We start from the raw sequence: 27939 nt of genomic DNA on the forward strand, positions 1-27939 counted from the left end.
AGAAATGTAATGTTATATATACTGTAATTGCACCATATTTAATTTGCTTTAAAAAAAAAAAAAACTCCCAGTTACACCTTGCTTTTTCTTCAATAACTAATTTTCCATAAAGGCACAATGAAGCAAAGATAATTAAATAATATCTTATGCAGTGTAATATAACTACCACTTTATAAAATTAAATAATAGATCAGCATCCGATTATCAGAGAAAACATTCATCCTTTGGATTTTTGGGATTGGCTTATTTCACTTAGCATGATATTCTCCAACTCCATTCATTTACCTGCAAATGCCATAATTTCATTTTTCTTTAAGGCTAAGTAATATTCCATTGTGTATATGTACCATATTTTCTTTATCCATTCATCTGCTGAAGGGCATCTAGGTTGGTTCCATAGTTTTGCTATTGTGAACTGAGCTGCTATAAACACTGATGTGGCTGCGTCACTGTAGTATGCTGATTTCAAGTCCTTTTGGGTATAAACCAAGGAGTGGGATAGTGGGTCAAATGGTGGGCCCATTCCAAGTTTTCTTAGGAATCTCCATACTGCTTTAAAAAATGGCTGCACCCATCTGCAGTCCCACCAACAACGTATGAATGTATCTTTTTCCCCATGTCCTCACCAACACTTATTATTGCTTGTATTTTTGATAATTGCCATTCTGACTGGAGTGCCAATCACAAAAAGCCAAAGGCCGAATGTTTTCTCTGATAAGTAGATGCTGATCCATAGTGGAGGGTGGGTAGGAAAGAATGAAGGAACTTTGGATTGTGCAGAGGGGAGTGAAGGGAGGGGTGGGGCGGTGCAGATGGGAACTACAGTAGATTGAGACAGATATTATTACCAATATACCTGTATGGAAAAAAATTTTTAATAAAATAAATACATTAATTAATTTAATTAAATTAATAATGGACTGAACTCTGATGCCATATTCTTCCAAATGATTTTCTTAACCTCTGAAAAATCTACTTTGCTTCCCATTACTACTATCGACATTAAATTCATCCTTGGCTTTCAAAAAACTTCACCTAATTTCCTGAACTAGAAGTTTGTCCCCTGGCACTCAGTTTGTTTATATGTAATAACGTGAAATAAAACAGTCCACCCAGTTTTCATTGTGCTAAAAATAGAGGAAAACAATGCCTCTGCAAAACGGGACATCCAATCCTAATTTTCTCCAAGTACCACTTCATCTTTCATTTTGAAGAGAATGCCACACCTAAGCAAGATTCAGCTCCATACAGTATCTGTACAGGATCTATTTTCTCATAATTTCTAAAATATTTAATTTTTTGAAAAACCCAGCTTCAGAAGTTAGACAGAAACTGCACTGAAATGGAGGACAAATATTCCTAGGGACCAACACTGGTCTTTAGAGGAAATTCTCCAACTTCTCCCTAAAATTACACATCAGACTCAATAAATATTACCTGTTATTATTCAACAAATATGTACTAAATCTTTACTTTTTTCTAGGCACCATGCTAAGCAGAAAAAAATTTTTTAAATTTCAGCCCTCACAGAGCTCACGACCGTAGAGTGGCTTACAACCTAAGTAGATATATGTGCAGTTCAGTAGGCTAAAGTTGCTCATAAATATCACTCATAATCCAAAAGCGTTAAGCCAAAGACTTTCTGGAGGAAAAAGATCAGCTGTTTTTCAGTTGTTACTTAAGAAATATAACGTAGAAAAGTATTAAGCTCCTTTTACATAATAAAACAACAGTAAGTCCCAAGACACAATAATTTTAAATACAATGTTTAAGTGATCCACCATTCCCAGGTTTGTTCCATGGCCTTGTCATACCTAAAAATATTGAAAGAATATAGTCTTCAAAGAAGACTTTAGAAGATGGAAAGACCTCCCATGTTCTTGAATGGACAGAATTAATATTATTAAAATGGCCATGTTTACCAAAAATGATCTACAGAGTCAATGCAGTCCCCATCAAAATAACAATGACTGCCAGACACCACTGCACCCGCCTGTAATCCCAGCAGCTTGGGAGTCTGAGGCAGGAGGACACAAGTTCAAAGCCAGCCTCAGCAAAAGAGAGGCACTAAGCAACTCAGTGACACCCTGTCTCTAAATAAAATACAAAATAGGGCGGGGCATGTGGTTCAATTCCCAGTACCCCAAAAAATAATAATAACCATGATTAGTTATATAAGTAAAAAGCAGAAAGTTCAGTAGAGTAAGAAGGAAACTTGAGGAGGAAGAAGGCGAGAGAAAGTACTGGGAACTGAATTAGAGCAAATTATATCCCATGCTTTTATAATTATGTCATAATGAATCCTTATATATAACTAAAAAGAACTGCCTTAAAAAAAAAAAATGACATTCTTCATAGAAGTAGACAAACCAGTTCTAAAATTCATTTGGAAGAATAAAAGACCCTGATGATCAAAGCAATTGTGAGCAAGAAGAGCAATGCTGGAGGCGCCATAATACCTGATCTCAAATTACACTATAGAGCTAGAGTAACAAAAACAGCATGATACTGGCATAAAAACAGACTCGAAGACCAACAGAACAGAATACAAACACAGAGACAAACCCACACAGATACAGTCATTTGATACTCTACAAAGGTGCCAAAACACGCCTTGGAGAAAGACAGCCGTTTTAACAAATGATGCTGGGAAAACTGGATAATTCATATGCAAGAGAATGAAACTAGATCCCTCTCTCTCATTCTGCACAAAAGTCAACTCAAAATAGATCAAACTCCTAGAAATGAGATCAGAAACTTACAACTACTGGAAGAAATACAGGGTCAACACTCCATCATAGCAGCACAGGCATCAACTTTCTTCCTAAATCTTCTAAAGCCCAAGAAATAAAACCAAAAATCAATTTGTGGGATGGCATCAAATTCAAAAAGCTTCTGCACAGTCAAGGAAACAAGAGTATTAACAGAGAACCTATAGAATGAGGGATCTTTGCCTGCTACTCTTCTGACAGGGCATTAACCCAGTATATATAAAGAACTCAAAAAACAACACAATAAAAAACAAATAATCCAATCAAAAATATACACATGAACTAAGCACACATTTTCTCAAATGGCCAACAAATATACCAAAATATAACAAATATACCAAAAAATGTTCAAAATCCTTAACAATTAGGAAAATACAAATCAAAACTACATTGAGATTTCATTTCATTCCAGTTAGAATGAATCAAGAATAGCAATAACAGCTGGGCATGGTGGCATGCCTGTAATCCCAGCTACTCAGGAGGCTGAGGCAGAAGGATGAGAAGTTAGAGGCCCGAGCAATTTAACAAGACCCTATCGACTCTTTAAAATATAGAGAGTTGAGGATGTAGCTCAGCAGTAAAGCAGCCCCTGTGGTTCAATCTCCAGTACCAAAGAAAAAAAAGAGGAAGGGGATTCAAGAGGCAGGGAAACGGGGCTGGGGAGATAGCTCAGTCGGTAGAGTGCTTGCCTTGTAAGCACAAGGCCCTGGGTTCGATTCCCCAGCACCCAAAAAAAAAAAAAAAAAAGAGGCAGGGAAACAATATCAATAAACATTAACAATGAATATCAATAAACAATATCAATGAATCAATTATACTGATTGAACAACATTATCCTTACTTTCTCTTTTTTGAATTATGTATAGATGTTCATTTTATCTAAGATTAGCATATGTTAATTTGGGGGGGCAGGTAATGGGGATTGAACTCTGGGGCACTCGGACAATTGAGCCACATCCTCAGCCCTATTTTGTATTTTATTTAGAGACAGGGTTTCACTGAGTTGTTTAGCACCTTGCTTTTGCTGAAGCTGGCTTTGAACTCAGGATCCTTCTTCCTGAGTCTCCCAAGCCACTGGGATTACAGGCTGCACTCGCTGCTAAATTATTTTTGTTCAAGAATAAAATAAAATTTGGGAAGCAAGTTTAAAGCAATCACCTATAGCTTAGCAATATTACCGTACAAGCTATAGTCCTTCCCCTGCTTCTGGCCTACTTTGTTGCTATACAGGTTACTCTTGAAGAAAATAGATCGCAGAAGGGTCCAGGAGCTTCTCACAATTACACATGTAAGCATGTGTGACATATGCCTTCATGAATATGCTACCTCCATCAAGTAAAAATCACTACTTCTCCATAGAAAGTGATGCTAACCACCACTTCCCACTGCTTATACAGACACACTCACACAAATACTCATTCATTCTATCCTGTTGGGATAGGAAAGGAGCATGGGGTTTGGAATCAGAGAGAACTAAAATCAAATCCCATCCCTGTACTCAGTAACTCATTACCAAGTCCAAGGTAATTTATGTTCAAATACTGCTTCAACACAAGAGAATTTGTTCTTGTTTTTGGCAACTTTTGCCAAGAAATATCACTCTAAAAGCCCGGTTGTCGAGGAACCCAAGATTCTCTTCTTTTTCAAAGTGCTTCCCTAAGGAATATGAGAGGTATCTACAACGCTGACATGTGTGTTTGGTTTACAGTAATGTGGTAAACTTTTCATTTGTGTTTTAGGCATTTTCCTATTTAAAATCATTTTTACCAAAAAAATAGTAAGACAAAAATGTAAAACTGCCTTCCTGCCCACTATTATTCTCACAAAATGTATTTTCTATCAAAAAACTTTTTTTAAATAAAGCCTTTCTTCTTCTTCTCAATAGGATACAGGATAAATAATTTCCCACACTGGGCAATTTAGCACAGTTTACTCCAGCTCAAGTTAGTTAGGCTTTTAAAAAAGTAAAGGAAGTTTACATTTGCTTTCAATGAAGTTTATTAAATTATAAAACACAATATTAAACTACCTGTAAGTAATCACAGTGACCTGTATAGAGCAAATCACCTTTCTAAATTGGTAATACAAATGAAAGTGACTTATTCTTAAAATTTAAAAGATCAAAGGAATTTTATATTATGTCACCTAATAATTTGCAATATTTCATATCTAGAAAAAATGAAGAAAAATAAACAACTTCAAAAAAAACCTCATTCTTACCTGTCAAAGAATAAACTAAGAAGGAATGTCTTGCCAAGAAATTAGAATGGAGCTACCTGCCCATATCAAATAATAATCTGCTACGTACCTTGATCAATACAGTTTTCAGCAAGAGCAAAAAGTTGAGGTGAACGCTCCTCAAGCAACTGCTGATGGATATTCGCACATCTCAGAGTCCACCATGGCAAGCTCTACAAAAAGCAGATAAGCCGAAATAAAAAGATACTTTAGGAAAAAAACTTTCACGTTAATTAAGACTAATTTTTTTAGAATTTTTTTTTTACATGCAGGAAATTTATTCTTCAGTAAGTTTACCCACTCACTGCTAAGTTTTCAATAACAGCAAAAACCACTTCCAAAGTCTTTCATAAGAAAAACACCTCATTTCCATTCTCTTAAAGGTTGTAATTTTTTTCCTAGTTACTTGGGTTCCTGATGGTATTTCATAATTACCTTCTTCTGCTTTAAAATGTCTGCTGTAGCCAGGTGTGGTGTAATTCCAGCTACGCAGGAGGCTGAAGCAGGAGGATCACAAAATCAAGGTCAGTCTAACCAACTTAGCAAGACGCTGTCTCAAAATATAGTTCAGTTGTAGAGCACTTGCTTAGCATGTGTGAGGCCCTGGGTTCAATCCCCAGGACCAAAAAAATAAAAATTAAAAATTAAAATTAAGGAAAAAATGTCTGTTGTCAATATCCTGCTCTGCTGTGGCACTCTACCACCACCACAACCGACACACTAACTGCAGGATGCACCCCACAAGAACCCCCAGCAGGGGTGATTTTTCCATAGCCTGAACTTCCAGCACACTATTTGCCCTTCCCTTTGCAAATACATTCCACTGTAAGTCATCTTTAGGTTTCAATACCATTCACCATCTATCCAACAAGATGACAAATCAAGTCCTACTCACCTTCGCATTCTCCTTAAAGTAACGTATTGTGCACAGTAAGAAATGCTATGGATTCAGATATTCACCAAAACTGGGAAGATCTCTTCCACAGCCTTGTGAAACCTCTTCCATGAAGCATTCCTTCTCCTGATTTCCTGCCTCTCTGAACCTCTATCCTGGTCCTAGAAGTTGGCACCACATTGCACAGTACTGGTTTTTCAAGCAGATAACTCGTATCTGAACCAGACTGCATGGTATACAGTGACTTGACTAATGCACAGAATGAGCACATCACAGTTTCTTCTTATATTCTTTCATGCTTGTTCTTGCAAAGTCATTTCATCCTTAATTAAGGACTAGGAATGTAGCTCAGTGGTACAGCACTTACCTAGCATGTACAAGACCTATGTTCAATTTATAGCACCAAAAAAAAAGAAAGAAAAAGAAATACATCCTTATTAGGAAAAAAAAAGAGAGAGAGAGAGAGAGAAAGCAAAAAACAACAAAGCCAATATAGAAATACACCTCTACTGCCCAATGCCATACTCTCCCTAGAAAAATCCATGACAAAGGTTTATATTCTTCTAGACTTTCCTCTATGTGTCTGTATGTGTATATATGTGACAAATTACAATAGGTTTGGGGGAGGAGGTTGTTTTATTTTTGTGGTAATACTGATTGAACCCAGTGGTACTCTGCCACTGAACTAGATCCCCAATCCTTTTTATTTTGAGACAGGGTCTCACTAAGTTGCCCAGGCTGGCCTCGAGCTTGCAATCCTCTTGTCCCAGCCAACTGAGTGGCTGGGATTACATGCATGTGCCACCAGGCAGGGCCCAAAATTATTTTTCAACTTGAACTTCATTTCTTGATTAAGGGGGTTCCCTCCTAAATGGTTTACACAGCACAACTGCTATGACAATGATGTAACCACAAATGAAGTTTGACTAGATGATAAAATTCTAATTATGCTGTTTATTTAGCCCATTTAAGGAAAGGTGAAATTATCTAATACAAAGAGTTTCAAATCATTTTTAATTAGTTCCCTAAGGTGTTGCCTCATTTTCCTTCTTTTCCTATCACTAAGGCTAATGCAGTCAGTTTACATTTCAATTATCTGTCTCTTATCAGCTGTCAGCAACAAGTGAGTCATCTTTGGCAGCTAAGTCTTTCCTTTTCTAGCTATGGGAATTTAGATGCAACTAGTCAAAAAGACTGGCCTTTTAAGAAAACATATGACCTAAGATGCTGAACTCTTAAATATTAACTCTTAACCCAAAGTCTTCATAAGGTGGAAGAGAATGTGAGACAACTACAGAAAGCACAGTCCATTTTTCTACTAGAAAATATAACTGCCCTTTTCTATTTGCCAAAAGTTGCTTAATAGAAAAACTGGGGAGCTGGGGATATAGCTCAGTTGGTAGAGTGTTTGCATCGCATGCACAAGGCCCTGGGTTCAATCCCCAGCATCACAAAAAAAGAAGAAGAAAAAAAAAAAAAAAAAAAAGAAAAGAAAAGAAAAGAAAAATTGGGGCATTAATAAAAAAAGAAAACTAGAAATCTTACTTCAGACAATTCATCAGTCATAGTCCTGACTGAGAAGTCATACTAGTAAAGAACCTCATAGATAGCCAGGGCAGTAGTGTATTCAGGAGGCACCCCAACAAATGTATGCAAACTCATTCTCTTTCATAAAAAAGGAAATGGATATTCAGAAATTAACTAACATAAAGTCAGACACAACTGCAATCCCAACTACTCAGGAAGCTGAGGCAGGAGGATCACAAGTGGAAGGGCAGCCTAAACAATTCTGCAAGACCTGCCTCACAATAAAAAATAAAAAGGCCAGGGATGTAGCTCAGTAGTAGAGCACCCTAGGTTCAATTCTTAGAACCTCAGGGGAAAAAAAAAAAAAACAACCAAAACAGAAAGACAATGAATATAAACACCCAAAGGAAAAAAACTATAAGAGAATAATGTTTCAATTGAAAGACAAGAATTCAGCAGAGAATGATATTTGCATAGTGTTGTATGACAATAAAGCAAGGTTTGAAGCCAAAATTAAAAGTTGTTTAGCGTCTGCCAAGAAATTATGGTATCTTACCTCTCCAAGTCTACCAAGTATGACATCCACCCCCAGTTGTTCACATATTTACTAATTCGTCTAAATTGTTGATGATATGCATATTATTTTTCAAATGATGCTTAACATATTGATGATGAAAGTTTCCAATAACAAAATGTAAAACTGTCTCACTCACTCATTAGTGACCATTATGTTCACTAGAAAGAAAATAATGCCATTTGGCAGCCTCATACCTTGGTGATGCAGTTTTTGGAGCAAAGTAATAGTCTATAAAACCATTTAATTTAGATTGACTTGGTGCAAATTGTTTATTCAAGTTACTGTCAATAAGAAATCAAAAACAGGCCTCATAAGACATGTCAAAATCCATCTTTCTAGTACAATTGATTCCAAATACTCTGATTTTCACAAGAGTTGCTGATAGAGGCATTGTTTCTCCTTTTACCTCTTCTTTTTTTTTATTGTTTGTTCTATTTAGTTATACAAGACAGCAGAATGCATTTTGATTCATCATACACAAATGTAGTACAACAAAATAAAAATCTTCCATGATAAACAAAGGTTAAAAGAATTTACAAATAGAAAGCCAACACTACAGAACATTCTCAGAAAAATATTCCGTGAGCAAGAAATGAAAAACAACAATGAAAGTCAGCAAAGGGAGGAACTACACTAGAGAAAAAGCCAATCAAAGGAGAAACCAAGTCAAGTTAAAAACCAAAAATAAACCAAAATGACTGGGAATACAAATAATATCTCAATAATAACCCTGAATGTTAATGGCCTAAATTCATTAATCAAAAGACACAGACTGGCAGACTGGATTTTTAAAAAAGACCCAACAATATGCTGCCTTTAAGAGACTTATCTCATAGGAAAAGACATCCACAGACTGAAAGTGAAAGAATGATAAAAACATCACGCACACAGACTCAATAAAAAAGCAGGGGTTTCCATCCTCATATCAGATAAAGTGGACTTCAAGCCAAAGTTAGTCTGAAGTGATAAGGAAGGACAATTCATATTGCTTAAGGGAACCATAAATCAACAAGACATAACAATCATTAATATTTATGCCCCAAAAATGGAGCATCTATGTATATCGAACAAACACTTGTCAATTTCAGGAATCAAATAGAACACAACACAATAATACTGGATGATTTTAACACACCTCTCTCACCACTGGATAGATTTTCCAAACAAAAACCGAACAAAGAAACCATAGAATTCAATAATATAACAATAATTTAGACCTAAAAGACATATGTATTCCATCCATCAACAAGCAAATACACTTTTTTCTCAGCAGCACACGGATCCTTCTCTAAAACAGACCATGTGTTATGCCACAAAGCAACTCTTAGTAAATACAAAAAGATAGAGATACCACCTTGCATTCTATCAGATCATAATGGAATGAAATTAGAAATCAATGATAAAATAAGAAAAACTACTCCAACACCTGGAGACTAAATAATACACTACTGAGTAGCAGAAGACATCAGGGAAGAGATAAAAAATATTCTTAGAGGTAAACAAGAACATTGATACAATGTATCAAAACTCTGAGACACTACTAAAGCAGTACTAAGAGAAAAATTCATTGCATGGAGCTCATTCCATAAAAGGATAAAAAGTTAACAACAAATGACCTAACATTACATCTCAAAGACCTAGAAAAAGAACAGATCAACACCAAAAGTAGTAGAAGACAGGAAATAATTAAAATCAGAGCTGAAACAACTGAAAAAATTGACAAAACAAAAAGTTGGTTCTTTGAAAAACTAAACAAAATTGATAAACCCTTAGCCACACTAAGGAAGAGGAGAAAGAAAACTCAAACTACTAAAATTAGTGATGAAAAGGGAAATATCATGACAGATACTACTGAAATAAAAAACATAATTAGGAGGCTGGGGAGATAGCTCAGTTGGTAGAGTGCTTGCCTTGTAAGCACAAGGCCCTGGGTTCGATCCCCAGCACCCAAAAAAATAATAATAATAATAATTAGAAGTTATTTTAGAAAATCTATATTCCAACAAAATAGAAAATCTCAAAGACATCAACAAATTTCTAGACACATATGATCCACCCAAACTGAATCAGGAGGACAAATTAAACAGATCAATTTCAAGCAATGAAATAGAAGAAGCCATCAAAAGCTCACCAACCAAGAAAAGCCTGGGACCAGACAGATTCTCAACTGAGTACTACAAGACCTTCAAAGAAGAAATAATTCCAATACTCCTCAAAGTATTACATGAAATAGAAAAGGAGGGAACCCTTCCAAATTCATTTGATGAAGCTCATATCACCCTGATACCAAAATCAGACAAAGACACATCAAGGAAAGAAAACTTCAGACTAATATCCCTGATGATAAAAAATTCTGGCAAATCGCATACAAAAACATATTAAAAGGTAGTGCACCATGATCAAGTGGGGTTCAAGCCAGAGATACAAGGTTGCTTCAACATCCGGAAATCAATAAATGTAATTCATCACATCAATAGACTTAAAGTTAAGAATCATATGATCATTTCAATAGATGCGGAAAAAGCATTTGATAAAATATAACACCCCTTCATGCTCAAAACACTAGAAAAACTAGGGATAGTAGGAACAGTCCTTAACATTGTAAAGACTATATGCTAAGCCCACCAACAACAACATTCTAAATGGAGAAAAACTGAAAGCATTCCCCCTAAAAACTGGAACAAGACAGGGATGCCCTCTTTCTACTGTTCTTACCTCTTCTTTAAAACAAAGTGAGCATCTAAACTTAACTGCTTAAGAAAGTAAGCCCCTACATAGTACAGACCACATCTACATTTTTGCCTATAGAAATAGTGTGGTTCTGGTGCCTTTTTTATTTTTTTTTTTTTGAGACAGGGTCTCAACTCTGTTTTCAGGCAGTTCTGGAACTCCTCGACTCAAGCAATTCTCCTGCCTCAGTCTCCCAAGTAGCCAGGACATAGGCACATGCTACTGCAACCAGTAAAACAAATAAAATTATAAAGTTTAAAAAATCTACAATTATAACTAAAGAATATATAAATACATAAACTTTAAAAAATTTTTAAAAATAAAATACCATGCTTCTTAAAAACTTTCAGTCAACACTTACAAACTGGGAAATTTCACATTAAATTCAATACAGGGTTTACATCAAACCAAGTTGCAACAATCAGTAAAGCAAGAATCATCAAAGTTATATCCTGTGGGACAAATTTAGTTCCCTGCTTGTTTTTGTATGACCTAAGAACTGAAAATAGTTTATACATTTTGAAATCATTGAAAACAATTAAGAATAGCCAGGTATGGTGGTACACACCTGTAATCCCAGCAACTCAAGAGGCTGAGACAGAAGGATCTCAAGTTTGAGGCCAGCCTGGGCAACTTAGCAAGACCCTTATTCAAAATAAAATAAAAAGGGCTGTGGGTGTGGTTCAGGGATAGATGACTTCTGAGTTCAATCCCTGGTACCAAAAATAAAAGGACAGAAAAGAAAGGGAAAAAAAGAAAATACTCAAGAATAATATTTCATAACAAATTAAGTATATGAAATTTAATTTGAATGTCCATGAATAAAATTCAATTGGAACACAGTTCTGCCCACCCATTTACATATTGTTGCTTGCTGCTTTCACACTACCATGCAGCAGAGCTGAGTAGTAGCCAGAGACTGAACCCTGCACAACTGTTAACCTCCTCCAATAAACCCCAAAGACTTTGCATCTCTCTTATGGTTTTTGTCCCTCCTACTACACATCAGCTTCCTTGTGAGTATGAGTGTTTTTCCTTGCTAGTTTTTGTTTGTTTGTTTGTTTGTTTTTATGATGCTGGGGATTGAACCCAGGGCCTTGTGCATGCAAGGCAGGCACTCTACCAACTGAGCTATATCCCCAGCTCTCTCCTTCTAGTCTACATATGAACTAAAGAAACCATATAATAGATATTCAACAAATGTTCTACTAAATCAAACCCAAAAAATGAAACCAGGTAGGATGTGAGCCAAAAAGCAATAATTAAGATCTGCTGCATTCTAGCTATTGCTCATGATTCTTCCATGGAATTTATAAAACCTGTTAATGACATTTTTAAACCTAGACTTAAGATTCTGAGAATGAGCACTTATACACATACACAGCACACACATTCCTAAAGAGGCTCAATATAATCTCATTTTATACTAGATGAACTGATGAGGAGAAAAGTTATTGCTTATTATCATTATTTCATTATTATTTCAAAATTCAATACCTCCAAGATGTAGAAAACAAAATATACCAAAACACTGTCAGCATCACACCTACAGTCTGACACTAATAGGCACAAAAAAGTCACACCTGGGTTCAAATCTCACAGATCCTTTCCTTGGCTTACCTGAATTGCCATCAGTTTATGTCTAATATTCACTAGGATAATGCGTGCTATAAGTAGCAGTATAGGCTTGGAGGTCAGGCTGTAGACTGATTCACCCATCTAGAATGAGCAAGCTCAGAATAATTGCATCCAGTCCTTTAACCTGAAAAAAAGTTTAAAAGCTAAGGTGAAATAATTTAACAACTTATTCATCTTTACATGTCTTATAATAACATGTACATTTTCCAGTTAATTTTGCTTTGAAATAAGGACATTAATCTATTACATAGCAAAGGGCACCAGTCAGAATTATAATACTACAAATATTCTTAGAAACTATAAATCCAGTCTGCCCTGACAGATAAGTGCCCTTGTGCTCAAACTTTCGGGGAACAGGGAATTCAACCAAAAGTTAAAAAAAAAAAAATGAATTAGCCTGTGGAATGGCATATGCCAGTAGACCCAATTACTCGAGAGGCTGAGGCAGAAGGATCATGTGAACCCACAAGTTCAAGACCAACCAGGGCAACATAGCAAGACCTCACTTCAAAAAACCTTTTTTAAATTAAATTAAAAAGAGGAACCAGGAATTCGATAAAATGCTAGTACTGAAGAGGTATGATGACTTCAGAGATTTACTTACAACAAAACACTATCTCAAATGGATTTACACTAAACAACTACGTTGTGCTTATGCTTCACTAGCTAGTAAACCTCATTACCAATACTTCTCCACTCCACAAAGCTCATGGAACCAAACCATCAACAAGGACTTACGTATCAAATACTGAGTAGGCACCCAACCACAGACCAGAGTGAATAGATGGCTCCAGAAACAACATGCCTTTGAAAAATCCACTCCTCTGTTGAACAGAGATCTTTTACAATGAACAAAGCACCCGTGTTCATAAAAGGTGCACTGTAGAATTTTAACAGCTGCACCAAAACAGCAAGAATGCTTACCCATTAGGAAATGGGCTCTAATGAAACAGACAAAAGACAGTGTCCTTTGTTTCTTATTTGTATTTAAGTAAAATTTTTAACTGTAGCCTCAGTTTCATCAATTATAAGATAAAATAACTGAAGCTATATTTCATAAAATCCTTTTAAAGATTAAACTAGTCTAAGTAAGGTCAGTACCTAACTCAATATTCAAAATTTAGAATAGTAAATAAATATTGAATATTTTAAATATTGTTGAGTCAATAGGTAAGAAAGAAAGAGTTGTAGGTGAATCCTCCATCCTACTTTGATCACCACTGAGAATTGTAAGAGCAGAATAAAGACAATATGAATCACCATACCAGACTGCAAATGTTGTCTGTTGCCGCTGCTAAAGACAGAAGGAATTAAAAAGGGGGGCGGGGGGGAAACTTTAAGGAACTGTTCTGAAATTATTACAACTACCTTCATTTTACAAGGGAGGAAACAGACCCAAGATAATTAAGCTGGGTTAGACATAGTGGTGCAGGCCTGTAATTCCAGCTACTCAAGAGGTTGAGGCACAAAGATTCCAAGTTCAACACCAGCCTGGGCAACTTAGTGAGACCCTATCTCAAAATAAATAAAAAGGATTGGGGATTTAGCTGGGCTTGCCTAACATGTGTAAGGCCCTAGGTTTAATCCCCAGTATCACACAGAAAAAGAATCCTGGGCTGGGACTGTAGCTCAGTGGTAGAACCCTGCCTCACTCATGAGGTACTGGGTTCGATCCTCACCACCACATATAAAATAAACCCATAAAAAGATAATGTGTCCATTCACAACTAAAAAAAATTTTGAAAAAAGAAAGAAAAAACAAAGTACCTTTATCTCACTTTGCAATGAGAAATATATCTAAATATATCTACCTATTACAGCACAAATTTTAGATCACTGTCTTCTGACTAAAATCCCTAAATAAAAATAACAAATAAGCAATTTAATAGGACAACAAATACAAATTATACTAGACAGTCCATGATATCATTACCTCTGATACTCGAAACCGGAGTCTGGTTACCAAACCTCCTACTGTTCAACCCAAAGCTCTCTAGAGATGGTATGAACAAGTCAGACAAATTATAAATACATGAGTGAATGAATGAATAAACAAAGTCTTCTTCCTAGTGCTACTCCTGTATCATCGTAGAAAGGTTAAATGCTGTGGAAATCCTCCTACACCTGTGATACAACACTGACATTCCAGCTGAGTTCTAAATGTGCTTTGAGATTTGGGGAGAAGGTCCATTTTAAAGAGGATTATTTTTATTTTCAATAAAAACAGAAAAAGCAAAAGTTAACAACTCTCTTAAGAACAATTATTCAATCAAGAGGGCAGATGGCATATAAAAATACATATTCATCAGCATTACAGTGGGAAAAAATTCAACATCTGGAAGCCTGAGAAAAATATATTACCAGGAGATCAACCTTTATGTGTAAGAGTTAACCTACTGCTCACACATGAACTTTCTGTACTATTCCTCTAGGACTATTTAGCACCACTAGTCAGAAAACAGTCCAACAGTCATAAGTTAGAAGCAGGGAAAAAGAATTTTGCTTTAGTGATTATATTCCATGATCATAAAGTATATTCACAGACATTTGTATATTGCAAGAAGTAAGAAGATGAATCAGTATAGGAAAATAACAGAAAATAGTGATATGCTACTCTCCAGTTTTAAAACTTCAACTTCCTCTACCTTCCAAAGAAACATCTTCAGATCACTGGTGAAGAGTATAAACTGTAAAAAACGTTTTGAAAAACCTAGTACTGACAAGAAAAGATCAACATGTGCACACCCTAAGGACAGAGCAACTCCACGCAGAGATACATTTACCATGGCAGACATTATAGCAGAAATGTTTATGTCCCCCCAGTATACATATTGAAATACTCACCCACAAGGTGATGGCCATATGAGGTGGGGCCTTTGGTGAGTGATTATATCATGAGGAACTGTGGACTGTCCAGCCTCCATAACTGTGAGAAATGAATTTCTATTGTTGATGAACTGCCCAGTTTATAGTATTGTGCTATAGCAGCCCAAACAGACTATGACAGCAGAACTGCCAACTCAGTGCTAGAAAGAGTTTGTAAGTATGTTGAGATACATGAGTGTTGAAATATTGATTCCCTCAGCCCTCAGCATGGCAAAGGATAGTCTAGGGGACAATAAAAACAGCCTCCTCCACTGTTTAGCACTCTATGTCAAACACTATCATTTTTTAAAGTATGCTGTACTTTGAAAGTCTTGCGAAAGATTTCCTGAAGATGTGCTCTTAATAGCACTATAATAGTAAAATATAGAAATCACCTATATAACAATCATAGTAGATATATAGGGCTGAGGATGCAGCTCAGTGATCAAACTCTTGCCTCACATGTGCAAGGCCCTGCATTCAATCCCCAGTACCACGAAAAAAAAAAGGATATCATAGTAGATATATAAATCATACAATTAGAATACCATACAACAGTAGAACTGAATAACAGTGTGTAATTTCAAAGTACACCACTGACCAAGAAAAGTCAAAAAATAATATATACACTTTCATTTACATAAAGATCAAAACTGGCAACACTAAACCTGATTTCTAGGGATTCATATGTAGTGCTAAAATCATGAAAACAAGCATGGAATGATGAACACAAAGTTCATGAGAATGGTTCATGAGAGCAGGTCAAGGTGATGTTATCAGGAAGCATACACAGGGGACTCCTAAGGCTGCATTTTCTGAACTTTGTGAAGGCAAAATACATGTAAAGGACAGTGCCAGAGCTGTGGTGTGGCTCAGTGATAGAGTGCTTGCCTAGCACACGAAAGGCTCTGGACTCAATCCCCAACACCAAAAGGGGAACAAAAAAGACATGAATACTCAGCAAATATTTTTAATTATGAATACTCGGTAGATTTCAAACCTACATTATAAGGCCATAGAAACCAAAACTGTTTCATACACAATAAGAGAAGGAATGAGATGTTCCATGTAAGTAGATTTCTAGATAACTGAAACATATCTTTTTAAGTACCATAAATCTTTAGGGTTATTATTTCTCCCATTTCAGATGAAAACCTTCATAAAGTGTAAAATTATAAATTCTCTTCTTAGACATAGATACAAAACACCCTTTAACTTTTCAATAATGATTTAGAGTCAGCATTATGAATTTCAATGATTCTACTGCAACACAGATGGTGACTAAGCTGATGTATACAGAGCTCACTACTGTGGTTTTCAGACCTTGTCTGCTTTTGTACTTCTCTTTCCATTCTACCAACAAATTATTAACACCTATCTTTAATCACTGCATTCCACTACTTCTAATTCTGAGAAACCAAGTAACAGTAAACAGGTAAGTCTAAGTCCCTTTTGCTGCATGAGCTTCGAATGCTAAAGGGCCCAATTTTCAGTCTGAGCAACTGCTGTGTATGTTCAAGATAATTAAGGTGGCTAGATAAACTGAAGATACCATACTTCTTTTGTTGATCATCTCAGACTCACCAAGTCCTAGATATGACTGCTCAAAAACTCCTCAGGACTCTACTGATGACCGATGACCTACCAGTGAAGGTCAATATTCTTGTCACAGATGGATAATTATTACCACAGAGCACCTCTATGCCAGGAACTTTAAATGTTTGTAATAGAAAGGAAACCACCCCTGGGAGCCACTTTTAGGCACAGCAGCAAAATTTACCTACAACCAAATTAAACAGACTTCCAGATTTGCTGCTTTTCCAGAAAAGATCTTTCTGCAACTATGGTATTATAACCAAGTGACTGGTGTTGCTGTGTGTGCTTTAATAAAAAGAGCAACTAATAGAGGTCCATAAAATGAGGATGTCTGAAGAACAGTTTGAGGCTGACACTGGAATTTGCAAAAATATGTGAAATCTGATCAATGAACAGAATTTTTAGTAGTTTTGTGCAAACCGCAAAACTTCTTTCCTATCTAGTATTAACTCCAGTTGAGAAAGACCTGCCTGTAATGAATAAATAACACAACAATAACAAATATGACACTTTCAAGAAACATACCTCACTGAACTGCTGCAACAAAACAGATGGTAAAAAATCCTGAGGGTGCAAGTCTGTAGGCGGCCCCGTCCAGTTACTCTGAACAAAAAGCTGCAAACTGCTCACACCAAGGAGGAATATCAGCTGCTGCCTGCATATAAGAATGATTAAAGAAACCAAAATGAACCACTATCGCCATAAAAATCTCAAATATACTATTTCGTTTCAGTTTTATTAAGAAAAATATATCAAGTAACAATTACTGAGACTATCCTAAAGTACTAAAAATCAATTCTGAAACAAAACAATTTACATATATACTATCTAATATTATAACCATGAGCCACACATGGCTCTCTTAAATTTAAATTGACTAAAATTAAATAATATTTAAAATACAGGTCTTAGTCACACTTTTCATTTTTCAAGCGCTCAACAAACAAATATAACTACTGGCTACAATACTGGACAGAGCAGATAGAAAACATTCCTAGCACCACAGAAAATTCTTCCCAATAGTGCTTATATAGGTCCTGCTCAGGCACCTGTAACTTTTTTTTGCATTCTATTTAATAGCTCTGACATTACCAGAAGATGTAAGAAAAACTGACTTTATACAAAAGAAAACTGACCATAAAAAGTTTTTTCTAACATTTTACTAATCCCATACCAAATGCTAGAATGAAAAGACCTCTAGAAATCTGACTAAAACCTCTATTTTTTAATGCTGTTCTACTTTAAGATAGGAATAGACATTTTCTACAAAAGGAAAGATATGAAACATTTCAGACCCTATACATCATACATATTTATTTTTTTGGCCCAGCTGACATAATCTGTCAAATCCTAGGTTAAAACATTCAACTCCAACAAATAACAGCCAGGAAATACTGGAGTTTCACTCTGAAAAGAAAGGAACAGCAGTCACCTTTTCCTTCCCACAGTCCCTAGGCCTTTTTTCAAAAGCAAAATTCTTTAAGTGGAAAAAAAAAAAGAAAAAAATCAAACCTACAAGCCTATAGGAGCCCAGAATATAAAGCTCTGGAAGTGTGTAACTGACGACAGAATAAGGAATAAGTAGCACTTAAGGAAATAGGTGACAAAAGAGCCTGTCTGTAGGTAGAAGTGAGGAAACAGAAAGAACAGGCGTATAGCAAGATGTTAAAGCCTTAATACAACTATCCTAACTAAAAATCCTTAAGGTGAACTGAAAATAGTTTAATTTTCCAATGCCCAAAAAAAAGTCAAATGAAGTTTCTCTCATCAAGCTAGAATTCTAATCTATTAGTGTTTGTGTGTGTGTGTGTGTGTGTGTGTGTGTGTGTGTGTTTTAATGGGTACAAAGCAAGCTGCTACTATGGTGCACATACATCAGAAAGCCATTAAGAACCAGCATTTGCCAGTAAATGGATGGAGCTGGAGAATATCATGTTAAGCAAAATAAGCCAATCCCAAAAAGCAAAAGCAAATGTTTTCTCTGATATGGGGATGCTAATTCACAATGATGGTGGGGAGGGAGGCTAGGGAAGAACAGAGTGACTTTGGATTAGGCAGAGGGGAGTAGGTATGGGGGTAGGAAGGATAGTAGAATGTATCAGACATTATTACCCTATGTGCATATATGGCTACATGACTGGTGTGATTCTACATCAGGTACAACGATTGGAGAAGTTACACTCCATTTATGTATGACTGTCAAAGTGCATTATACTGTCATGTATAACTAATTAGAACAAATAAAAATAGATAAGTAAATAATAAAAGAAAGAAAGCAAAATAAGAATCAAGATTGGATATTGCAGGAAACATACGCCATCAAGAACGCTGAAAAAAAAGAAAAGGAATTATACTAATTTTAAAAATAAACAAAAAACCTATAGTAACATTCTTTGGTGAACTACTTACAGATATGGGTTATGTCTTATATTTACAGCCTCAACAACTTAGCACAGTAGTTGATTTATTTGTTGAAGAACTAAATAAAGCCATTCCCTAGATAAACAGGTAAAATAAAATAGCATACGTTTTTCAAGATAATTAAGATTTGATGTTGATGCCACAGATAGTTGAGAAAAGAAAAATGCATATTAACAAACCTCCAACAGTAAAATAGAAACTACTGAAAGGTTGGGTTTCACAGTGTGTAACTTGTGCACTATACTTTATACTATAAAATTATATTAACTTTAATGGAAGAAAGTAAACCAAAAGATTTCATAATAAAAATATTAAGTTTTCTGATGTCTTCAAAATAATAGTCTAAAACATAATAAAAGCAGTGAGAAGTGTCACTCCGTAATCTTGAAATAAAAATAGTGTTTACCTGTTGAAAGGAGATAAGGTCTAAGATTCTCTTATGGTTCAAACCTAACTATAGGGAAGTTCAGTGGGTAGTGGGTTAGCAATTACCACCCCATTATGTGCTGGTCTCAAAACTTTACTACATCACTTTACCTTTTCATTCTGGATAGTGTTCTGGACAGGAGTACTTACAAAGAGAACAGTACATCTTTAGTCCTGGCTTCTCAACAACTGCTAAAATTAGTTGCCCCACAATGTCAAGGTGCTATAACATATATTCAAAATCTGTTTCTCTGTAAATAAAATTCTACCTTTCTGCTTGGTCCAAATCTGCGGAGCAATCCAGAAATGTTACTATCTGCTTCTCCAGGTAGTTGTCAATCTTTTCTTCAGCCATTATTGTTGAACTTAAAATATTTTCAGTCACTGAATGTAAGAACATGGCCTCATAGCTCCCTTCTAATAGTAATTGTAAGAAAGATCCACTCTCTGAAATATAAAAAATTAGTCCAGTAACCCAAAAGAACATTATTTCATAAAGAGTTTTTTTGTAAAGAGACCCTAATAGGGAAATGCTATTTTAGTATGAAAAAAGATATACACAAAAAAATGCCTGCTGTACATTAATCACAAAGCACTGAGCAGATATCTGTCATTCTGCAAACATAACCACTCCTAAATTTAGAGCTCACCCATATTGTGAGCAGCAAGGTAACAATCATACCAAGAAATAATATTCCTCATTAATGGGAATTATTAACCTCCTGCTTGGAAATTCACAAAGATTCCAAATGACAACAGAAGTTTTGTTAGCCAGGGTCCTGGGATTTTTCACACTCTGGCTCATTTATTCACCCTCTATTCTCCCTCATGAAGGCACTCCAAATGTACTGGTTCACGCACTGTTCTCCTAATATACCCAGGCAGATTTCTGCCTCAACACTTTTGCATTTGTGTTTTCCGTGCTGAACTTTTCTACACTTTCCAGTCATACACTAAAAATCAGTTCAAGTCTGACATTCCATAAAACTTTTCCAGGCCACCATATTTCAGACCACCAAACATTAGATTTCCTCCCTCCTGACACCTCCAATGTACACACAAACACACACGCAATACTTACACACCATTCGTTATTTTTCTCTTCTGGATCTAGCCTAAATCCCACAACCAGATGTGCCTATATCGCATTAGTAAATGTCCCTTTTAACTCTTTACCTCTCTGGTAATTGTTTATTGTTCACAAGAACTACATCTTTACCACCCCTTTCAGTTTTTCTACTTACTAGTTGTGTGACTTTGGACAGATAACCCATTTATATTCAGATGTCTTCACTTGCAAAATGGTATTAAAATAGCATCTACCTTTTATATCTGCAATAGGGAATAAGTGAATAAATGTTGAGGTCTTAGAAAAGCAGCACACAGCAGTGCGAGATGGCTTAAACCTATATCCCAGAGGCTTGGGAGGCTGAAGCAGGAGGATCCTACGTTAATAAGAGCCCAGTCTCAGCAACTTAGCGAGACCCTGCCTCAAAATAAAAAATAAAGAAAGGGCTAGGGGTGGGACTCAGTGGTACAGCGCCCCTGGGTTCAAGCCCCAGTAAAAGAAAAAGGCAATGGAAGTTGCCATCGTTATTATTCCTGAGCCTGGGCGACGAGTGGTTTGGGGTTAAGACGCACCTAGCCTGTGGACCCGCTCACCACGTCAAGGGTTCAAATACTCAATAAGCCTAGATTTTGGTGTGGGGTTGGGGGGGACAAGGAAGGATGAGAATCCAACGCTAGCATTCCGCATCCTCACAGGTCCTATGGAGGCCTAAGTCCCTGAAGGTGAGCCTCTCACCTGATCCGAAGACTCCCTCCTGTTTCCATTGCTGCCGCTCATCCTCGGTGGGAAAGCCTCTTAGAACTGCCACCTCCGGGGTCCATATCAGCCCGGACATCGCTGCAGCCAAAATGGGTTTCTCCGAGGGTCACACAGGAGTGAACAAATAACGAAAGAAGGCGGATCCAAAGTCTCCGAAGTCAAGTGGTGACAATTACCGTAATGATACCCACAGAGTTAGAAACCCCATGTGTACATGTTGGCGCAAGGAGGCGGCCATGACAGCAGCGCAGAGGACCCTGGGAAAAGACACACACGCTCACTGACACAGCTTCCGCCTAGGAAACCAACCAGAGCCCGGGTACTGAGCATGCCCGGTGGAGACATCCCGCTCCGAGGCGGGGGGCAGGTTTGGAGGTGGGGTTGCGTTCAGCCACGCCCCTAAGCGGGGAGTTTTTCAGGAGCTGTGAACATAGTGGAGGAAGTCGAAGAGGGTGTTTTCCCTGCCGAAAGAACTCAGGTGAAACAACAGCTCTCCGCCTGCCTACAATGCCTGAGGCGTTGGGTTCGATCCCCCACTACTGGCAAAAATAAAAATAAAAAACAACTCACAACAGAGATCTTGGCCAACAGCGATTTCGTAGGAGAGGCAGGCGCTGTGATTCTTAAAGCCTTTGCGTGAGAACCCTCTTGACTACCTGATGCAAACCATGTCTTTTGGGACAAATGCACTCAGGCCCCTATTCCCAACTTGTGAGCATCTTTTCAAGGACAGACTCTTCGAAGTGCAGTCAGTGAGCCCCAAGCTAGAACACCCTCAACATACAATAAGTATGAATAAATGAAAATGTAAGAAAAGTATCTGGTCTTGATGCTGGCAAGGTCAAGGTTGACTAATAAGACCCTGGCTCAATAAAATAAGAAGGGTTGGGATGTATCCAAAAGGTAGAGTGCTTGCTTAGCATGTGCAAGGCCCTGAGTTCAATCCCCAGTATCAAGCAGGGGGGAGCTACATGTTTAATATTAACAGTTCTTAAAGTGTTTACAAATGTTTGTGACAGTTTTTTGTTGTTGTTGTTTTTTCGCGGTACTGGGGATTGAACCCAAGGCCTTCTGCTTGAGAGGCAAGCACTCTGCCAACTGAGCTATATCCCCAACACTGTAATAACCAAACACTAGAAACGACCCAGCCCATTCACAGGTGAATGAATAAATTGTGATATATCCATACAATAGAATATTGTTCAATTTTCTTAAACTATTGCTGTACATAATATTATGCATATTAAAATAATTATACTGAGTGAACGATATCAGAAAAAAACAGTACATACTGTATGCTCCATTTATGTAAATCTAGAAAATGCAAACTACTCTGTAAAGACGGAAAGCAAATCAGTGTTCGCTTGTGGTAGAGAGTATGGGGAGGTTCAGAGGAGCCATTGCAAAGGGGAGCAAGGACACTACAGAAAGCTGGATGTTTATCACCTTGATTGCGACGCTGGTTTCATGGGTATATACATATATCAAAACTTAACAAACTATACAGTTAAAATATGTGCCCTTGGGCTGGGTCGTGGCTCAGTGGTGGAGCGCTTGCCAAGCACGGTGGGGCACTGGGTTTGAGTCTCAGCACCACATGAAAAAATAAAGATTTCATGTCCATCTACATCTAAAAATATATTTTTTAAATTGTGCCCTTAATTCTATGTGAATCATACTTTGATAATGCTGGTCTTAAATTGTTGTTTGAGGCTTAGAGTCTCCCTAGACTAAGCTTCTCCAAAAGCCTTCTCCTGACAGTAATTCTTTCTTACATGCCACTGCAGGTTCTTGAGGTTCTCTGCTTTTTCCAAACACTGAAAAAATGGACTCTGACCTCCACTTTCCCTCAGAGAGTGGCTCACTTCTAGTCAATGCTACCAAACAGATCTGGGCACCCGTCCTTCCTCCCTCTGAGATTCCCTCAGGGCCATTATTTATGTCAACCTCCTGACTTCTTGAGTGATGCAAAATTTCTATCCCTGTTACGCAATATTCCCAACTAAAGGAATTATCATTGTATTTATTTTTCACTATAAACCAAAAGTCATTATAAATATTCTGCTAAAAGCATGACTTTGGAGCCAGGTATGGTGGCACACACCCCTGAAATCCCAGCAGCTTGGGAGGATGAGGCAGGAGGATCATAGGTTCAAAACCAGCCTCAGCAATTTTATGGAATAAATGTATAATAGCAATATTAATCATACTTTTTTATTTTATTATTTATCAAAACATCACTGGTCTATAAGCAGAATACTCCAACATACCTCATTACCTAATATTTTTTATTACTATTTCTTATATGAAAAAGACAGTTTAACACACTTTTTAATTTTTATTATAAAGATATTTGTTAAAGTAGGATGGTATTCTTCTTTTAAATTTTTTATTTGCTCTTTTTAATTATACTTGACAGTAGAATGTACTTTGATATATCATACATACACAATGGGAATATAACTTCCCATTTTTGTGGTTGTACATGACGTGGAGTTACGCCAGTCATATATTCATATATGAAACATACGAAAATTATGTCTGATTCATTCTCTTTCCCATTTCCATCCCCACTGTTCAATCCGGTGAACCTCTACTTCTCTGCCTCCACACACCACCACACTGCCTATTGTGAGTTAGCATCTGCATGTTAGAGAGAACATTTGGCCTTTGGAATGGAATAACTGGGTCAAATGGTGGTTCTATTCCAAGTTTTCTGAGGCATCTCCATACTGCCTTCCAGAGTGGTTGCAATAATTTGCAGTCCCATCAGCAATGTATGAGTGAACTCCCCGCCCACATCCTCGTCAACATTTATTATTGCTTGTATCTTGATAATTGCCATTGTGACTTGAGTGAGATGAAATCTCAGTGTAGTTTTAATTTTCATTTCTCTAATTGCTAATGATATTGAACACTTTTTCATATATTTGTTGACCATTTGTATTTCTTCTTCTGTGAAGTGTCTATTCAGTTCTTTACCCATTTATTGATTGGGTTATTTGTTTTTTTGGGTGTTAAGTTTTTTTAGTTCTTTATATATCCTGGAGATTAGTGCTCTATCTGAGGTGCAGGTGGCAAAGATTTTCTCCCGTTCTGTAGGCTCTCTCTTCATGTTCTTGGTTGTCTCCTTTGCTATGAAGAAGTCTTTTAGTTTGATACCATCCCATTTACTGATTCTTGATTTTACTTCTTGCACTTTAGGCATCCTGTTGAGGAATTCGGTTTCTAAGTCCACATGATGGAGATTTGGGCCTACTTTTTCTTCTGTTGGTTCAGGATCTCTGGTCTCATGCCTATGTCATTGATCTACTTTGAGTTGAATTTTGTGCTGGGTGAGAGATAGGGGTCTAATTTCATTTTGTTACATATGGATTTCCAGTTTTCCCAGCACCATTTTTGAGAGACTGTGTTTTCTCCAATGTGTGTTTATGGTGCCTTTGGCTAGTATGAGATAACTGTATTTATGTGGGTTTGTCTAGTGTCTAGTAGGATGATATTTTACTTCATACTTTGTTAGTTCAATTGATAGCCTAGTAGTTGGACATATGTATGTGCAAGTCCATCTGTACTTTTTCCTTTTGCCTTATAAAAGTAGTGGGCAAATTTCCATGTGACTTGATCCGTTCATCATCTGGAACAAGAGAGGAGGACTCTCCTTCCCAGTCTCCCCACCTGACCACTCAGAGAATCTCTATAAGCAATAGAGGTCTTATGGTTTGGATAAGAGGTATCCCCAAAAGCTCATGGTAGACAATATAGGGATGTTGAGAGGTAAAATGATTACATTAGATTATAAGAGTAGTGATCTAATCAGTGGATTAGTTCATTTGCTGGATCGATAATTGGAAAGAATTACTTTACTGGATGGTAACTATAGGCAGGTGGGGTGTGGTTGGAGCAGGTAGGTCACTAGGGGCATGTCCTTGGGAATTATAGTTGGTCCCTGGATCCTCACTCTCTCTCTCTCTCTTTGCTTTCTGACTCCATGAGCTGAGCAGCTTTGCTTCACCACGCCCTTCCTCCATAATGTTCTGCCCAACCTCAGGCCCAAAGTAATGGATTTGGCCAGTCATGAAATGGACCTCTGAAACCATAAAGCCCCAAATGAACTTATCCTCCTCTAAGTTGTTCTTGACAAGCACAAGACTTCACTCAGTCTTATCAACTCTACTTCTTTACTAGACAATCATACTAATACTTATTTACTACTATCTTAGGTAGTAATATCATAACTAACATGCATTGGAATCTTTTCCACCTTAATAGAAGATGTGGCAAATATATGCCTCATCTATTACTAACCTGTAAAAACCAAAAACAAATACAAAGAATGGGGAGTGAACTGGACCTGTGCCTAAAGGACCCATTGAGCACCTCCATATGGGTTTTATACCTGCTTCTTTCTATGGTTTATGATTATATACTAGTTAGAACATGTTTATTTTTTTGATAGGTTGAAATATGACTTCAGTGAAAAGCTACAACACCCACAATGGCCGGGGGAAAAAAAATTCCAACCATTGGATTTTGTTTCCTACATACGATATTCCATTTATCAATCCCGTGAAATAAAGGAGTGGTTAACTGGGAGTTGTTCATGATTTACTGTTTTCATGACTGCAGGATCTTGCACATGCTGGACACATGCTTCACCATGGACCACATCCCAGCCCATGAATTTAAATTATGTGAGGTTTCATCCCTCATCCAAAAACTTTTATGGCTTTACTACTCCAATCCTCTGGAAAAATGGAATGGACTTTAACAGGATTGGAAACTTATGCCCATTGGAGATCTCCAAAGAGTTTCCAGAAGCAGGTTCACAGAAGTTGACTGCTAACCCACAAGCTTCAAAACAAGTCGACAATCAGATGGACAGGTGACTCTCAGCACACCATCAAGAAAACAGTCTTCTACACTTAACATGTCGTTATAAGTTGATAAAGTTTTTTTCTTTTCTTTTACTTTTTTTTTGGGGGGGGTAACTGGGGATTGAACTTAGGGCCACTTTACCACTGAATTACATCCCCCAGCCTCAACCCCTTTTATCTATTTGATTTTTTGATACAGTCTCCCTAATTTGCTGAGGGGCTCAATAAATTGCTCAGTCTGAGCCTCCTACCTCAGCCTCCTGATTTGCTGGGATTATGTGTGGGCGCCACCATGCCTGGCTGATAAAACATTTTTTTTCCTACTCATTCAAACTTACGACTTTTGATGTATCCTGTTCTGTTCCCATTAGTAAAGAATCATAATTTCTCAAAATCCAGCCTTCCCTGGAGACAATCATCATACTAATTCTATAATTAAGTTATCAATTTCTGAAGAGTACAATTTGAAGAAACAATTTAAAAATTATAATCTTTACATACAATAATTAATAGGGGCCAGGGAGCATTGCTCAACGGCATTGGGCATGTGTAGCAAGGGGAAAGCCCTGGGTTCCATTCCCTGCATCACAAAATAATTAATAATCCGTGTGTGGGAGCTTTTCATCATTATGACCAGAGTACCTGGCACAATAGCCTACAGGAAGAAGAATTGATTTTGGTGAATGGTTACAGAGGTTTCCGGCCATGATCAGCTGGTTCCATTGCTTTGGGCCTGGGGTAAGGTAGAACATAATAGGAGAAACGCATGGCAGTTCCTAGAATATAGGAAGGAGAAAGAAAGAAAAAATGCAAAGCAGAGGAAGGAGGAAGGGGCTGAGAGAAGACGAACCCGCCCGGGCATGCCCTTAGCGATCTGCGTCCTTCAGCTAGGTCCCACCTCCTGGTGGTCCATTCAGCATTGAGGGGATTCATTCACTGATGAGATCAGTCCTCACGATATGATCACTTCCCCCAACCCCAACCTCTGAACAGAAGAGAGCTTGGGGAACATTCTAGATCCAAACCATAACAATATTTTTGTTTTAAAAAAGCCCTTATGCCAGAAAAGTGGATGTAACTATACTCAGGATATAACTATCTGCCAAAAAATCAACCAGAGACCATATACCTACAGCTCCATTGAGACCGATCACATCTCCTGGGCTACTCCTAGATTTTTTTCTCCTAGGTGAAAATAAAGCCGCAAACCAAAATTAACCGTTCTGCAAGGCTATCGTTCAGGTCATTTCAACAGCATGAGCCCCCAGAGGGCTGTGTCTCCTTAAAAAGATTACAAAGGGTATAACCATATCTGGGGAAAGACCCCTGAGAATAATGTCCCTACACAGATGATTCGAGATGGTCATTAAAATTTTGTGTCTTCACTTTGACTGATGTAGTAAATAGAACAGCCCAAGCCCTGGGGATACAAGGATTTATGGATAACAGACATAACGGATAGCATATGACCAATAAATTACCTTAGATTTCCTTTTGGCCAACTGTGATATTGTCAACATTTCAAGCTGTGCCTGAATTTATACTACAGGTGA

The 27939-nt window shown here is 37.2% G+C and overlaps 1 protein-coding gene across 1 annotated transcript in view; it reads right to left on the reverse strand.

Moving 5' to 3' along the window:
- The window catches only part of Ttc27 (tetratricopeptide repeat domain 27), a 194878-nt gene extending 173114 nt beyond the window's left edge, over window positions 1-21764 (reverse strand). The window contains 6 exon segments of the mRNA XM_047523156.1: window positions 5080-5182; window positions 12359-12454; window positions 12456-12500; window positions 17363-17492; window positions 19954-20131; window positions 21489-21764. Coding sequence (XP_047379112.1) covers window positions 5080-5182; window positions 12359-12454; window positions 12456-12500; window positions 17363-17492; window positions 19954-20131; window positions 21489-21588 — 652 coding nt within the window. The 5' untranslated portion in view covers window positions 21589-21764.
- Window positions 21765-27939: the final 6175 nt, after the last annotated feature.

This window comes from Sciurus carolinensis, chromosome 13, assembly GCF_902686445.1.
Source record: "Sciurus carolinensis chromosome 13, mSciCar1.2, whole genome shotgun sequence".
In the NCBI taxonomy this organism is placed as follows: Eukaryota; Metazoa; Chordata; class Mammalia; order Rodentia; family Sciuridae; genus Sciurus; species Sciurus carolinensis.